General features: G+C 48.8%; 1 protein-coding gene across 2 annotated transcripts in view; it reads right to left on the reverse strand.

Moving 5' to 3' along the window:
• Positions 1–17557, reverse strand: part of LOC135173775 (ubiquitin-conjugating enzyme E2 R2-like) — a 379188-nt gene that overhangs the window by 263383 nt on the left and 98248 nt on the right. For both annotated transcript variants that reach the window (XM_064140920.1, XM_064140919.1), the window contains exon 2: positions 13846–13932. In XM_064140920.1, the coding sequence (XP_063996990.1) occupies positions 13846–13932 (87 nt within the window). The remainder of the gene's footprint in view (positions 1–13845; positions 13933–17557) is intronic.

The raw sequence follows: 17557 nt of genomic DNA on the forward strand, positions 1-17557 counted from the left end.
GGGAGGGGAGTTGTGCTTCTGTATTGTTTATCCTTTGTATATTTCTGTATATAACTGTATATATTGTAAATAGCTGCTTGTATATTTGCTGCTGTAAAATAAATAGCTTCATTTATATTCCCAGAGGCCGTCTGAGTTAGCTGGGGCAAATTCAAAAGTGTGGGGGGGTGGGTTAATGCCCAAACCATCACAGACCTGCACCCGAAGTGCTCAGCCGCTCATACCTAAATGCTCACTGAGGCTCAGACCTCATGCATTGATTCAGTTCGCAGTTAACCTGTCTGCGTACTTTAGATGCAGAAGCTCATTCAAGCCTGCACATGATGCATATATATAAGGAGCCAATAGCCACCTAAGCCTAGAGCCAGCTGTGCATATCGGCCAGCTACCTTGCTTTATCTGCGCAGCTTAGACTCCCAGCTTGTTGCCTGGTGGGAGAGCCAGGATGGCAGACCCCTGAATTGTCTGCACACCCTCACACACGGCCTGCTAGCCATGCAGAAGACTGTGCCAGAAACTGCATGGACATCCTTCTCCTGTTGCTGGAATCCTGCTAATCTGATCATCCCTGGACACGCAGTATCCACAAGAACCAGCAGCATCGAGGCAGAGATCGTCCCATGCCAGGAGAACCAAAAGGTTAGAGAAACCTAAGCCCCCAGAGGCTGGGAAGATTTATCATTTCCCTCTCAAGCCGGGAAGATTCCAGCCCCACAGAGTCCACAGGCAGAGCTCCTGGGAGTCTGGACACTGGGCACAGGCTGAAACACAGCCCCAGGAGGGTGATTAATAATTAATAACAACACTCATAAGTAAAGCTTAATTCTTCTGTAATATAAGTTGCCTCTGCCTTAGAGCAGACAGTTTTCAGCCCCTGCTGGGCAAGTAGCATAGTTCCCAAGCGGCACTAAGCCAAAGGGAAATTTCTCTCTGCAAATAGTTTGAAATAGTTTTGCCAATTATTAACCAGATCCCTGTATATATCATATCCTAATTGTTTTCATAACTTTGCACAAAACTAAATATTAGTACACAGTGGTTGGGGGTGGCAAGAGTTTGTAAATATTAATTTTAATAAATTATATTTTTATATAAAATTAATACCACCTCAAATTAATTTCTCGCCTCCACCAAACAGGCATAGGTATAGAGATCCCCCCTCCACGGCAACGAGATGGTTGATTGTGGAGAGAATTCTTCCGCAGCGGGACATGAGCTGTAAACATGAGACCTTGTGATGGGAGAATGTCCTTGAAGCCCTGCTAGTTCAGGAAGCCAGGCTGTGGTCAAGTGAGCAACCCACGCACACCTGCAGAGGGCTGGACCTGCCGGCCCCTGGGGCAGACACAGCTCCAGGGAGCTGAGCCTGCCAGCCCCCTGGGGTGGAACCACAGGTTGTTTTCATACAGAATGACCTATCTGTACCTTACACATAACTTTGAGCCAATCTGTACTTTCCACTTGTACCAATCTCAAACTAAGTTAGTTGTGCATGCCTCTTCCAAGTGGCATATAAGCCGCTGTATTGCCTCAATAAAGCATACTGATGCATAGCAAGCTGCTGAGTCGACTCGTCAGTGCCCCGATCTCACCTCTCACCAGCCTCCGGACCCCGACAAATGGTGCCCGAACACACTGATTGAACCACCGTATCGCTGTGGCCAGGCACTGAGGCCTGCATCCTGACCATCGATAGGCCTCCAGGCCGCAATCGACAAAGCTCTAAACCTGGCCCTTGGGCCGCTGGGGCCCTGATGAGGGGCTGAAATGCTACTTCACCTCCACGCGGTAAGGAGCAGGCAGAGCCGGGACGGATCGGAGGCTAGGACGCCCCCTGGTGGGGAAAGCTGTTTTTATTGCCATTTTTTCCTTTTTTTCTCAGGCGCCCTCTACTACAGAGGGAAAGCCGTTTTTTCAGGCATCCCTTGCTGATGTGGGCAGCTGGCAGGCAGCCTGGAGTTTCTTCCAGGAAAAGCCGTTTTTTTTGTTTTCTCAGGCAACCGAGGTTAGATCGGGAAAGCCGTAAATCCAGCAATCTCTATAAAATAGGACTATTAAACACAGAGGACAGTTGCTATGAGGACTGGCGCGATCATACAAATAGGCGCCTTCTGGCAGTCATAACTCCTGTGGACACAGGGGCTTTTCAAAAGCAGCTGTTGCCGTACAGCAAAGGGCATGGCGTGATGAGTGCAGGAAGGAGGTGGAACAACTGCGACACCAGGGCGACCCTTTGCTTAATGTTCATCTGGACATATTGCTGGGAAAGGGGGCCTACAGTTCGCTGGATGCCCAGATACGGCATCCCTTTGAATGGCACCATGCATCCATGGCGACTGCCTGTCAAGGTCCGGTGAGAAGCAGAGATTAACAGTATCTCTGTCCACAGGAGCTAGATCAGTTCATATGGATTCCGTGTTGTGAAATTAAGGTGCAAACGAGACCAGATATCACCATGAAACTGTTTATTAAAGGATAAGGTTGGGCAAAACGGAGGGAGAGAGGGGAGAAGGGGGAGAGAGAAAGATCAGAACAGAGGGAGAGAGGGGAGAAGGGGGAGAGAGAAAGATAAAGAGATCGATGGAGAAGAGAAGAAGGAGCAGGGAAGGGAAAAAGGCTGTGATCATATTACCCTCAGCCGCAGATGAAGGGGAGAGAGAGAGAGACGGGTGCGTGGCCCAGGGATGATCTTCTGCGGAGTTTGTCAGAGGTTCTTCAGGCGGTGTGCAGTTCTGGTGGTCTGGTGATGGTCTGCCCTCGGTGGTCCAGTGGGAATGGTGGTCCGGTGGGAATGCCACACTTTGGCAGGCATTTCTCCTGCCTTTTTATACATTTTTCTGCTCAGTGTCCAGCTGCAGCCCCCCCAGGGCATCTTCCTGTGCATTCTCACACATTCGCAGGGGTCCGGCATCACCGGGGGGAGGGCCTCCGCCCTCTCTCGGCTACACCTGTCCACACCCTGCATACACATCCCTTGGGGGCAGCTGAGATAAGATAGAGGCTTCCTGGGCAGTCCAGCCAGGGTGAGGTCTAGGAGTTTCAAAGGTATTGTCTGTTGATTTGCATCTCTGAGCTTTTGGGCCAAGCACCGAGTCTGAGTCCCAGAAGTAACAAGATTAAGGAGGGACGATGCAATCTTTATCTTTGTTGATTAAGGAGGGACGATGCAATCTTTATCTTTGTTGATTAACAAGAGAGAGGATCAGACTCTCACACTGCCCGAGCGGCTTTTAATTTGGTACCCACAAAACCAAAAACACCTAACTATACTACTGTCAGGCAAGGCTTAAATGAGGACTACAGCCACTTCATCGATAGACTGGCAGCAGCAGTGGAAGTGGCTACTGAACTAGATTCTGCGACAAGAGAGGCCTTTTTTCGAACCCTAGCTTTTGAGAATGCGAATAATAAGACCAAACAACTATTGTCTGTCTTGCCTAGGGAGGCCTCAGTGGACGATATGTTGGAGCGAGTTGCTCGAATGCCTACAAACCAGCAGCAGGCATTTGTTGCAGAAAAAATTGATCAAATTCTGGATAAACACACACAGCTTGTAATGGCAGCACTGCAATCAGTCACCTCAGGGAATCGTGGTCGCCGGACCAACAGCCAGCAAGCCATTTGCTTCCAGTGCGGATTATCCGGACATACGCTTCACCACTGCCCGCAAGCTGCGGTCTGGTGTGACAACTGCCAGATTGACACCCATGCCACTGCGGTGTGTAGGCGTCCGGGAAACTACCAGCTCAGCGCAACCGGCAGCTGCGCGATGACACAAATCGCTGCTCCACCGGTACCATCTGTCCAGCCACCTCTGGGAGTCTCGGGCTGGACCTGGCAACAGCAATAAGCGTAACCTTGGTTGATAACCGCCTGGTCCGCATTGCTACCTCCATGAAAGGCCCATTAGTGATAAATGGCAAACCCACTGGTGCATTGCTCCTAGGAAGGTCCTCTGCAGGTCTGTAGGGACTGCTGGTCATTCCTGGGGTGATTGATGAGGACTACACTGGAATCATACAAATCGTTGCATACACTAACAGTCCACCCATCTTGGTACCAGAAGGCAGTCGCATTGCTCAACTGGTGCCAATGACTAACTTGTTGCAGGACTTGGCCCAGGCCTATGCTTTGCCTAAAAGGGGAGAGCAGGGTTTTGGATCAACAGGTGGCTTGGCCATGCTAACCCTGGCTATGAATCGACGGCCGGTTGCACCAGCTACCATTACTAATGGTCATGACACAATAACCATGGATGTTGTCCTTGATACAGGTGCCGACGTAACCCTCTTTTCCATAGTTGCATGGCCCTCACACTGGCCAGCGAGCCTGGTGAAAGATGGTATTGAAGGCGTTGGAGGAGTATCTGAGACTCTGATGAGTTCACAGCAGATCAGTATAACCGTGGATGGAAGGACAGGCCATGTCTTTGCAACCATCTTGCCTCTCCCACGAGGTGTAAATGCGCTCATTGGCAGAGATGTCATGACACAGATGGGAGTTGTGATAACTACCCTGCAGATAATTTTTCAGCAGTGGCCACTGGACAGCAGCCGCCCATAATCAAACTTCATTGGCTTTCTAATACACTTATCTGGATACATCAGTGGCCGCTGCAAAAAGAATGGCTGCAAGAAGCACACAAGCTCATCGAAGAACAACTTGCTGCGGGCCATATTATACCTTCAACCAGCCCATGGAACACCCCAATTTTTGTAATACCAAAAAAGTCAGGAAAATTTCGCCTCCTACATGATCTTCGAGCCATTAATGGCCAAATGCAAGCCATGGGTGCTCTTCAAACGGGCCTGCCTTCTCTTTCCATGATTCCAGAGAACTGGGAATTACTTGTCATAGATCTGAAAGACTGTTTCTTTACAATCTCGCTACATCCTGCGGACTGTCAGAGTTTTGCTTTCACCTTGCCGGCCATTAATAAAGAGTGTCCGGCACGCCATTTCCATTGGGTGGTCTTACCCCAAGGAATGAAAAATAGCCCAACAATGTGCCAACTCTACGTCGATTTTGCATTGTGGCCTATTCGAGAGATGTGGAAAACAACCATCATTTACCACTATATGGATGATATCCTAATAGCCCAGCCAGAGCCCTTCCTGGATGTTCACCTGCAACAACTCATGACGAAACTCCAGGCTGTGGGACTTCAAATTGCCCCAGAAAAAATCCAGAGTGAGGCACTATGGAAGTACCTAGGCTGGCATATAGCCAAAAACCTCATTCGTCCTCAGAAATTGCAGCTAACCACCAACATTGCCACACTTAGAGATGCCCAGACGTTGATGGGGGATCTACAGTGGTTACAGCCCGTTATAGGGTTCACAAATGATGATTTACGACCGTTACAGCCACTGCTCCAAGGCACAGACCCTGCCAGAAGAATCGAACTCTCTGACTTACAGCGGGAGACTATACAGAAGCTCAGCGACATGATCACCAGCAGATGGGTAGAACGAGTGGATCCAAGCGTGCCTATTGACTTATCTATAATTAAAGGCGAGCACTGCATCTTTGGAGCCATTACGCAGTACACATTCAGATCGGGGGAGTGGTTGTGTATTCTGGAATGGTTGTTTACAGCCACGGAGCCATAGAAAACAATAGAGACACAGACAGATACGATAGCCCAGTTGATCAAAAAGGGCAGGAGATGATTATTGGACATTGCCGGAACACAACCTAGTACCATAAGACTACCTATCAAACGAGACAACCTGGAATGGTTTTTATGCCAATCAGAGGAGCTGCAGAACAGCCTTCTGAATTTTCCAGGGCACATTTCTGTACAGGTGTTGAAGTCTAACACGCTCCGATGGATGAGTCAGCAGAACTGGATAACTAAACCGAAGCAGTCCCTCTCTCCCTTGCAGAATGCGGTTACTGCATTCAAAGATGCAGGAAGGAATACGCATAAGGCTGCAGTAGTATGGCAGTCAAAGACAGAGTGGCAAGAACACGTTGAGGTAAACACGTTATGTAAGCTCACGCGCCTAGGGTGTGGGTCCACCTGAGCCCCCTCCATATTTGGGGGTGCCGGACCCGTGGACTTCACCTTATTTGGCATGTTTTGGCCACCCATATTTTGGGACCACCGAGACTGTGAGTCCAGCCAGTGAGTAACTGAACAATCTCGATTTGAACAGCATAGACTTTCAGTAACTTTTACCCGTGGCACTTTTATGCCACAAGACTCTCTCTATCCAAAACCTTTTCAGACCTCTACTAAATTCCTAATTCCTGCTGTAAATAGACATTCTGTAAAGTAATTTCACAACTGCATACAATGGAGTTGTGTAGGTTAATTGTATATAAGTTTCGGGGGAATTCTATTTGTATATAATATTAAATTATTTAAAACCCTTTGAAATTCAGCCTCATATTTAGTCCCCCCAAACAAAACCCCTCCACAACGCCCCCCCCCTGAAGCAGCCACGGCTCGATCTGACCCACAGCACAGTGCTGAGCGGCACTGCACGGGTGTGCTAGTTTGAAGCTAGCTAGAATGTTTTGGTGAGAACTAGATCATAGGCTGTGAAAGGAAAACAATGGTGATGTCTACTTCCCTCAGAGTCTTGCTGAAGAAGAAATGAAAACATTAGATAACACTCTCGCCATTTTGTCTCACTCTCTGCCTTGGGCTTCTGACTGAACTGCATCTCCCTAACCTCACCTTCCATTTGGACTAACCCACCTTTGCTTCATAACCTCTTGGCTGAACCTCTATTCTTCTTTAGGACTGGGGTAAGGTTGAGAGGGGCAGGGGGAAGGTGCAGGGGTGGTTGAGAGCCCCTCCTGAGGACTCAAGTTTCTGGGAGGGGAGTTGTGTTTCTGCATCACCTTTTTCCTTGTATATTTCTGTATATAATTTTATATACTGTAAATATCTGCTTGTATGTTGTGCTAGCTGTAAATAAATAGCTTCATTTATATTCCCAGAGCCGGCTGAGTCTAGTCTGGGTAACTTCTAAAGTGTGGGGGGGCGGAGAACACCCAAACGATCACAACGGGGCGAGCTGGAGGGGTGGAGTAGAGCAGAGCAGGCAAACCTATGTGTGTTTTCCCCTCCTGATTGGAATCTGCAGGTGGTGGAAACACAGGCAGCTCCCGCCATGCCGGCAGCCTCCCCTGTCTCATAGCTCTGGGCAGCATTTCAAAGATGGCGCCACGCGGAAGCAGCACTGTGTTGGATATAGTAATATTAAATGCAGTGATTTTATATAATTGTATGTGGTGCAGCTATTGTCCAGCCATGGACAGGAGAAAGTTCAGTAAGTGCTGAGTTAGAGATAAATATAGAGGGTTGGAATGACCTTACAGACTGGTGTAGCAAATGTAAAGTGTAAGCCTGGAGTCTGTGGTTTTCGCCTATCTCTGCTGACTTAGAATTGCCAGACACAATATACGTGTTGTTGAGAGAATATGAAGAATGTCTGCCAAGTAGTGTGTAATCCTAACGTAGTCCTAAAACAGGTGCATGTAACCAATTGGAGTCTGAGATTATTTGTAACCTTCCTATGTAGCCTTCTGCTAAAAAAGTATATAACCCCATGCTCAGAGTGCAATAAACAGATTGGATTGGATCGGATTCAGATCGTATTTGTATTGGCTTGTATAAGGCCTTTGCCCTGTCTCTTATTACCCCCTGATACTATGGTATTGCAGCCCTCCTTGGTGGGCTGATTGCCATTACAGTCATCCTCTTGCTGAGCACAGCCACTCCTATTCAAGGGATGAGCTCATGACTCCAGAAGAAATTGCTGTGCCTCGGTACCCCTCTTGTCCCAGCACAGGCAGTGTGTACGGGCAGGCTACGTCTGCAGACAGCGAGCGTGCATTTGGAGTGTGTCATTCCCCCGCTGCGAGTTAGCCTTGACTTTACTGTGGTGGAACTGGTGGTACCGAGCATGGGAGGGGGATGGGGTTTGCCCCACTTCCCGCGCACTCCTGCTGGTTCTGCACAGGGTAGCCAGCCAGGACTAGTGGCAAAGGGCAGTGTGCCCCTGCGTATCCCCGCTGAGTTTCCAGCGGTGGCAGAAGCAGCAGCAGCAGCAGCAGCCCTGGTGCCAAGCTCAAGTGGCAGGGCAAGCCACAAGGGTGCCCTGACGGTAGTACCTCCACTGGCCAGTGAGGCAGAGGTGAGGATGGACGCTCCTGGTCAGGCAGTGGTTCCTGTGAATGGAACTGACCTTCTAGTAGTTCTCTTCCCTATTCTGCCACCTCCTTCTCATCCACCACCAGATCCTCCTCCTTTTCACTTGTCTGTTGAGAAGGAGGAGGGACAGCTGCTGGGAAAGGTTAAATAAAATTTGAAAAGATTTTGTTCAGACTGGGGAAGGAAGATAAGGGCACAGACTGGTGGTGCGGCAGGTTCATTTCTGATTGTGCAGCTAAAGCGGAAGAACTGCAGGATGGAACCCTCAGGGGCGTTGGATGGCCTGGTACAAGAGACAAGTGGAAGCATGGGACTCTTGTAGATATGGGAACTCATCTGTGACAGAGAGATGGAATTCATCTGTGACAAAGGGATCTTCCCTCCTGCATGCATGAGAAGCAAACTGGAGCAACAGCTTGAAGAATGGAAGTGAACTGGACTTAGTTGCCCCATTTGACTGCCCCAGGGGTGGAGACATGCCATTTAAGATGACTGTGGACTGAGCCAGATTGTGCCGACAGTGACTCCAAGAGAATCTGCAGTGAGTAATTGAGACTTTGCAGTGGGCGGTTGCTTGGATGCATGGACTGCAAAGATTTGAGTGAGAATGGATTTGGACTGTCCATTATTTGATGTTGAGTGCTGCTGAGCACAATGCAGATGGAAATAGAGTTCCTTTGTTTGTGAAAAGAATTCGTTGGGAGAATTGTATGGGTGTTTTCTGCCTTTAGGTGGGGATAGAACCTGCCCAAGGGGTGGTTATTTCCTGGTGGGGGAAGTCCAGGACATGTATGTTGGGCAATGCAGGAAGGTGGTAAGATCAAGTGTGGGGTTTTTTTATTTGGACTGAGACAGTTTGAGTTTAAACTATGCACAAGTTGTTACTGAGTTTCTTTCAGATAGCTGATGTCATCTGAGAAGTCCCATTTGATGAGAAGAACTGTGTCCAGAATCTGAGCGACAGATGAGTTTGAAGGAAAGCACTGGAATGATGCAGGATTTGAATGGCACTGTTCACAGAAGATTTCATAGAATCATAGAATCAACCAGGTTGGAAGAGACCTCCAAGATCATCCAGTCCAACCTAGCACCCAGCCCTATCCAGTCAACTAGACCATGGCACTGAGTGCCTCATCCAGTCTTTTCTTGAAGACCTCAAGGAACGGTGCCTCCACTACCTCCCTGGGCAGCCCATTCCAATGGCAAATCACTCTCTCTGTGAAGAACTTCCTCCTGTGTCCCCTTGTTCTATTGCTGGTTGCCTGGGAGAAGAGACCAACCCCCACCTGGCTACAACCTCCCTTCAGGAAGTTGTAGACAGCAATGAGGCCACTCCTGAGCCTCCTCTTCTCCAGGCTAAACAACGCCAGCTCCCTCAGCCTCTCCTCATAGGGTTTGTGTTCCAGGCCTTTCACCAGCTTTGTCATCCTTCTCTGGACACGTTCCAGCACCTCAACATCTCTCTTGAATTGAGGGGCCCAGAACTGGACACAGTACTCAAGGTGTGGCCTGACCAGTGTTGAGTCCAGGGGAAGAATAACCTCCCTTGTCCTACTGGCCAAACTGTTCCTGATGCAGGCCAGGATGCCATTGGCTCTCTTGGCCACCTGGGCACACTTCTGGCTCATCTTCAGCCTACTATCAATCAGCACCCCCAGGTCCCTTTCTTCCTGGCTCCTTTCCAGCAACTCTGTCCCCAGCCTGTAACGCTGCTTAGGGATGTGTGGTGGAGGGGCAGCAGCCCCAAAACTGAGGCTTCTTTATGCCTCTACATGCCTGGACATGTTTTTCTGCCAGGACCCACGAGGCAGTAAACAGGTCGTGTAACACACACACGCCCAGCCCATGTACCCCGGGGGTCTGCCCAGGTAATCCCCTATTGGGAGGTCCAGGCATGTGTCTACTGCCTATTGGGGCAAGGTTTGGCTTATGGCCAACCTGACTGGCCACTCTAGATGTCCAAATGAGCCACGAATCTCGGCCCAGAGCTTATAAATAGGGGTGCATAGCAGCAGCACGTGGTCAGACCGTCCAGACTGTTCGGAAGGCCAGAGCATTTAGAGCGTTCAGACTCAGCTCTGATCCACAGCAGCACCCTGCTGCCCTGACCTGCTTGCATGGCCTAGACACAGGATCAGGCCTTACTCACTTGCAAGCATTACAGAGGCTCAGACCTCATGCATTGATCTCAAGGCGCAGTTAAGCTGTCTGCGAACCCTTTGAGAAAGCAGAGCGCATGCACGCCTGCACTTCATACATATATGGGGAGCCGAGAGCCCCCTACTTAAGATCAAGAGCAGCCGTACATACTGGCTTGCTATCCTGCATTTATCTATGGAGCTTATGTCTCCGTGAAGCACGGCATAGACCCTGCTTGCCAGCTGTCCTGTAAGTCTGGAAAGATCCAGGACCAGCAGACCCTCGGACTGTCTGCAAACCTGCAAACACAGACTGCTAGCTGTGAGACCGTGTTAGAAGCTGCACGGACAAATCCTTCTCCTGCACCTGGGAATTCCTGCCAGCTGATCATCCCTGGACACACAGCTTCCAGAAGAAAAGCAGCATCGAGGCAGAGATCACACCAGGAGAGAACGTTAGAGAAATTCTGTTAACCCAGGGACTGGGAACACTCATTCCCCCTGCAAGCTGGGACAGATATCAGCTTCACCAAGACCCCAATACTGAGGCACATGCTGAGACAGAATCCCGGGAGGGTGATTAATGATTAATACTTGAGAGCAACACATTTAAGCAAGCTTTAAGTCCTTTGTAATATAAGTTACCTCTGTCTGAAGAGCACACACAGTTTCAGCCCTTGCTGGGCAAACAGTATAGATGTTAAGAGGCATTAAGCCTAAGGGAATCTTTGTCTATAGTTGTTGATAATTTGATATTTCCATTTAAAAATCAATCCCTGTAAATATATCCCAAGCTGTTTTCATGAACTTGCAAACGGACCCTGATTTCATAGTGGTTGGGGGTGGTACAAATTTGTAAATATTAATTTTAATTTAAAAAATTATAAAAAATTAATACTGCCTCAAATTAATTTCTCACCTCCTCCTAACAAGGGAGGAATAGAGAAATCCCCTCCACGACAGGATGTTGAGGCAAAAGTGTAGAACCCTGCACTTGGCCTTGTTAAATCTCATCCCATTGGCCTCTGCCCATCCATCCAGCCTGTCTAGGTCCCTCTGCAGAGCTCTCCTATCTTCCAACAGATCCACACCCAAGGAACTTTCTGAGTTAGTTCCTTAAATAGGCTGAAGTCTGCCCTTCGGAAGTCCAGTGTGGAGGTTCTGTTGATGCCCCTCCTGGTTTCTCCGTATATTGAAAACTCTATAATTTCATGGTCACTGGACCCCAGGCAGCCTCCAACCATCACATCCCCTACCAGCCCCTCTCTATTTGTGAGCAGCAGGTCAAGCAGGGCTGCCCCCCTGGTAGGCTCACGTAACAGCTGGGATAGGAAGTTGTGTTCCACACACTCTAGATACCTTCTAGACTGCCTCTTTTCTGCAGTATTTAAGTCCCAGCAGATGTCTGGTAGGTTAAAGTCGCCCACCCGAACAAGGGCAGGTGATCTTGAGGCAGCCTCCAGTTGCTTAAAGAGTAATAAATCTACCTCTTCTTCCTGGTTAGGTGGTCTGTAACAGACTCCAACCAGGATATCAGCCTTGTTGGCCTTCGCCTTAAGTCTCACCCATAATGACTCAACTTGATCATCCTTGATTTCTACCCCCATGACATCCAGAGCATTCCTAATATACAGAGCCACTCCTCCACCTCTTCTTCCTTGCCTGTCTCTCCTGAAGAGTCTGTAGCCATTGATTACAGCACACCAATCATGTGAGCTATCCCACCACGTTTCAGTGATGGCGACAATATCATAGTTTTCCTCCAGCACCAGAGCTTCCAGCTCCTCTTGTTTGTGCCCTATATCTGTTGTGTAAGGGTAGCTGAGGATGGGAGGATGGCTGGAAGGGTTTTCCCTTGCTCCTTCTGGCAGGTACCTGCATCCATTCTCCCCTGTGTCTTGGTTCATCTCCCTCTGGTAAGGGGGACTGCAGAGCATGGTGCTGTAGATCCAACTCTCTTTTACATTCCCTTTCAGCCTTAAGCCTTTCCGCTTGGCCCTTGAGTTCAGCCATTAGGTTAAGCAGACTATTAATCTGCTCACACCTAATGCAGTCATTGACTCTGCCACCCTTGACTTTGAGTGCCAGGCTCCAACACTCCTCACAGCCTGAACACCTGCATTCCTATGGGTGGTCTCTGTTTGGGTGCCCACATTTTTACAGCTATTTGTAATGCTTTGACCTAGTTTGCACCACGTCTCCCTTTCTTCGAGGTCCGATGGAAGTTGGTTTGGGTATGGAGGGTTTATGGGGTTTTTGTGTTGTTGGCTTGTGGGTTTTTGTTGTTTTTTTCCTCTCCCTAGCATGCACTGCGGGCTGGGCTCAGCAGAGCAGGCTGCTCTCCTCCCGAATCAGGCTCTGGCGTCGCCACTGCTGCTCCTCGTTTAAATCGCCCGCTCGCCAGGCACCGTCCCCTCTGCCTCACCCTCGGGCATGCACTTATGCCACATAGCTTACTGCGCCTGCCGCTTCCCTGCCCCCCTCCTGGATTTCTCCAATTGAGAGAGTCCCAAAGTGAAGAAAAGCTTCAAAAAAGCTTCTAAAAAGCACGTTTTAGCAGAGCTAGCCTCGGTACTGCTCTCTTCCCAAATCAGGCTCTGTCGTTGCCACTGCTGCTCCTCATTTAAATCGCCCACTCACCAGGCACCACCCCCTCTGCCTCACCGAGCGTGCACTTATGCCACATAGCTTGCCGTGCCTGCCGCTTCACTATATAGAGAGTCTGTTTCTAGTTAGATAAGTAGTGTGATGAGCAGGAACTATGGGATTGAATAAGGGGTAGAATGTCCCAGGTTGAGACTATAGGGTTAAAAAAATCTTCTGGGGACTGCAAGATTGTTATTCAATCCCATAATTCTGCTATCTCTTTATAAACTCACAAGGCCGGCTTGTTCTCCTTTCCTCCTCCTCCTGCCCTGTGTCTGGCGGGAGCCACTTTATCAGGAAGAACATGTAAGCAGTAGGCCTGTTTTGGGGCCTCCAGAGGCTTGTTTAGACCTTTTGGATGGTGGAGGCATTGGTGGGGGGAGGATTGGAGCACTGGGGAGTATAGATTTAGTTTTTGGGTTGTGGGAAAATTCAAGGGGGTTTGCCAGGGATGCAGTAATTGCTTTGTAATGTCTCTCTCTGAATATAATTCTGTATTTTTTCTCCAATTTCATTTGAGAGCTTAAATTCTGTCGGCTATCTTTAAAACCCACAACAGTTATACAAACAATAACTAGTTGCCTAAGTAGCACAGTAAAGCAAGACCCCATACACCAGTCTTAATCCAAGAAGCCCTTATAATTGCCACCACTCATGGCATGATGCTTCATCTGGGGCTGCCTCCTGCACTTGCAATTATGAGAAAAGCTACATCCCTGCTTACAGGAACAGCATTTCCTACAACATTTAGATTTAACTCTTCAACCGCAAGGGTGACATTTAAACACAAACAGCTGTATCACTTCAGACATATACTACCTTCAATACTTTCAGACGTTTAAAGACAGAAAGCCTTCTCATATGCCTGAGGGGAAAAAAAAAACACCTTACCTCATAAATGTTGGGGTGCCACATTTTAGTCAGGAATCGGAAGGTAGGTGGTGAATATGGATAGTCAATAGGAAATTTAATGTGAGCCTGGAAAAAAGCAAAGTTTTTGTTATGAAATAGAACAAAGAGAGACCGACAAGCAATCATTGCAGTAAAAATCTAGAAAAAACAATTTCCATTAAGTCTATTAAATAGTTGATTTTATATAGCAGCGCACATGTAGATCCATAGTACAACTCTTCACAACTTCTTATGCTTGAAACATTAACTGAAAGAGAAAAAAATAAACACCAGGCCTTCACCTGGGCTAGTAATGCTTAGGAAAAAAAGTCAGTGGGCATTTACCAAGTCCTAATTCAAGCAGGACTATCCAACAACTGCTGTTCAATGGGATAAAATAGATTTGAAAAACTAGAACTCAAAATATAATCGCCATCTTGCTAGCTAAAAACATTTGCTAAGATGATCTCATTTACAGCATTATAGAATGGTAGGAGTTGAAAAGGACCTATGGAGATCATGTGGCCCAACCCACCTGCTAGAGCAAGTTAATCTAGATCAGGTTGCATGGGAATGTATCCAGACAGGTTTCAAATATCTCCAGAGAATGAGAATATGTAAACTTGCTGGGAAGCCTGTTCCAGTGCCCAGTCACCTTCAAGGTAAAGAAGTTTTTCTTTATGTTCAGATCGAACTTCCTGTGCTCTAGATTGTGTCTGTTGCCCCTCATCCTATCACTGGACACCACTGAAAAGAGCCCAGCCCCATCCTCATGACAAGAAGAAGAATGGCCTCTTGAACTGGGGAATGGGGTCGGGGAGCGGTGTGTTCCCCTGGAAATTCATGAAGAATTAGTTCAGGACCTGCTGAGCCATCTGGACACCCACAAGTCCATGGGACCAGATGGGATCCATCCCAGGGTGCTGAGAGAGCTGGCAGATGAGCTGGCCAAGCCGCTCTCCATCATTTTCCAGCAGTCCTGGCTCACCGGAGAGGTCCCAGGAGACTGGAAAATGGCCAACGTGGTCCCCATCCACAAGAAGGGTCGGATGGAGGAACCTGGGAACTATAGACCCGTCAGCCTGACCTCAGTGCCAGAGAAACTGATGGAGCAAGTTATCTTGGGGGTGATAAGAACGCACCTAAGGGATGGCAAAGGGCTCAGGTCCAGCCAGCATGGGTTTAGGAAGGGCAGATCCTGCCTTTCTAACCTGATCTCCTTCTATGATCAGGTGACCTGCTTGGTGCATGTGGGGAGGCCTGTGGATGTGGTCTATCTGGACTTCAGCAAGGCCTTTGACACTGTCCCCCACAGCAAACTCCTGGCTAAGCTATCAGCCCATGGCTTGGATGGCAACACTTTGTGCTGGATTAGGAACTGGCTGGAGGGCCGGACCCAGAGAGTGGTGGTGAATGGTGCCACATCCAGCTGGCGGCCAGTCACTAGTGGTGTCCCTCAGGGATCTGTGCTGGGCCCCATCCTCTTTAACATCTTCATAGATGATCTGGATGAGGGCATCGAGTCAGTCATCAGCAAGTTTGCAGATGACACCAAGCTGGGGGCAGATGTGACTGAGTTGGAAGGCAGAAGGGCTCTGCAGCGGGACCTTGACCGCCTGGACAGATGGGCAGAGTCCAATGGGATGGGGTTCAATAGCTCCAAGTGCAGGGTGCTGCACTTTGGCTACAACAACCCCATGGAGAGATACAGGCTAGGGTCGGAGTGGCTGGAGAGCAGCCAGACAGAGAGGGATCTGGGGGTACTGATTGATACCCGCCTGAACATGAGCCAGCAGTGTGCCCATGTGGCCAAGAGAGCCAGTGGCATCCTGGCCTGCATCAGGAATGGTGTGGTCAGCAGGAGCAGGGAGGTCATTCTGCCCCTGTACTCTGCACTGGTTAGACCACACTGTGCTAGTTTGAAGCAAGCTAGAATGTTTTGGTAGAAGAACTAGATAACGGGCAGTGAAATGAAAACAATTGATGTCAACTTCTCTCACAGTCTCGCTGAGAACTTTGGGAAGAAGAAAGACTTTTTCTCCATTTTGTCTCTCACTCTTGCTTTTGCCTTAGACCTGGTCACATCTCATTAACCCTGCTCCTACTAACCTTGCTCCCTAACCTCTTGGCTGCACCTCTCTTCTTCCTGAGAACTGGGGTAAGGTTGAGAGGGCCGGGGGGAGGTGTTGGGGTGGTTTGAAAAGCCCCTCCTGGGGACTCAGGTTTCTGGGAGGGGAGTTGTGCTTTTGTATTGTTTATCCTTTGTATATTTCTGTATGTAATTGTATATAACTGTATATATTGTAAATAGCTGCTTGTAAATTCTGCTAGCTGTAAATAAATTGCTTCATCTATATTCCCAGGGTCCGTCTGAGTTAGCTGGGGCAAATTCAAAAGTGTGGGGGGGGCGGGGTAAACCCCAAACCATCACACACACCTTGAGTATTGTGTTCAGTTCTGGGCTCCCCAGTTTAAAAGGGACGTTGAGATGCTTGAGCGTGTCCAGAGAAGGGCGACGAGACTGGTGAGAGGCCTTGAGCACAAGCCCTATGAGGAGAGGCTGAGGGAGCTGGGATTGTTTAGCCTGGAGAAGAGGAGGCTCAGGGGTGACCTTATTGTTGTCTACAACTACCTGAGGGGTGGTTGTGGCCAGGAAGAGGTTGCTCTCTTCTCTCAGGTGGCCAGCGCCAGAACAAGAGGACACAGCCTCCGGCTGCGCCAGGGGAGGTTTAGGCTCGAGGTGAGGAGAAAGTTCTTCACTGAGAGAGTCATTGGACACTGGAATGGGCTGCCCGGGGAGGTGGTGGAGTCGCCGTCCCTGGGGCACTTTAAGGCAACGTTGGACGTGGCACTTGGTGCCATGGTCTAGCCTTGAGCTCTGTGGTAAGGGGTTGGACTTGATGATCTGTGAGGTCTCTTCCAACCCTGATGATACTATGATACTATGATACTATGATACAACCTTTAGATATTTATATGCAATTCTAAGATGCCCTCAGTCTTTATTTTTCCAGGCTAAATGGTCTCAGGTCTCTCATAATAGAGATGCTCCAGTCCCCTAATCATACTCATGATCCTCCGTTGGACTCTCTCCAGTAGTTCCCTGTCTCTCTTGAACTGGGGAGCCCAGAACTGGACGCAGTACTCCAGATGTGGCCTCACTAGGGCAGAGTAGAGGGGGAAGAGAACCTCCCTTGTCCTGCTGGATGCACTTAGTGCACCCCAGGATACCACTAGCCTCCTTGGCCATGAGAGCACGTTACTGGTTCACAGTTAACTTGTCCACCAGGACTACCAGGTCCTTTAATGTGGAGCTACTTTACAGCAGGTGGAACTCTAACCTGTACCAATATGTAGGGTTGTTCCGCCTCAGGTACAAGACTCTACACTTGTCCTTGCTGAACTTGTCCTTGCCCAACTCTCTAGCCTGTCCAGGACCTGCTGAATTGCAGCACAGCTTTCTGGTGTATCAGACAATCCTCTCAGTTTTATATCATCAGCAAATTGCTGAGGGTACACTCTGTCTCATCATTCAGGTTGCTGATGAAGATGTTAAACAAGACTGGACCCAGTACTGACCCCTGAGGTGTGGAAATCCAATGTAAGAGAAAATAATAATGAGCAGTGTATAATAAGCACTTGACCTTCATTCCCACAGCTTCAGGATGCCTCCCATGGAGGGAGGAAAGATAGTGGGACATCTGGCCCAGGG

Source organism: Pogoniulus pusillus, assembly GCF_015220805.1.
Source record: "Pogoniulus pusillus isolate bPogPus1 chromosome W unlocalized genomic scaffold, bPogPus1.pri SUPER_W_unloc_1, whole genome shotgun sequence".
Lineage (NCBI taxonomy): Eukaryota > Metazoa > Chordata > Aves > Piciformes > Lybiidae > Pogoniulus > Pogoniulus pusillus.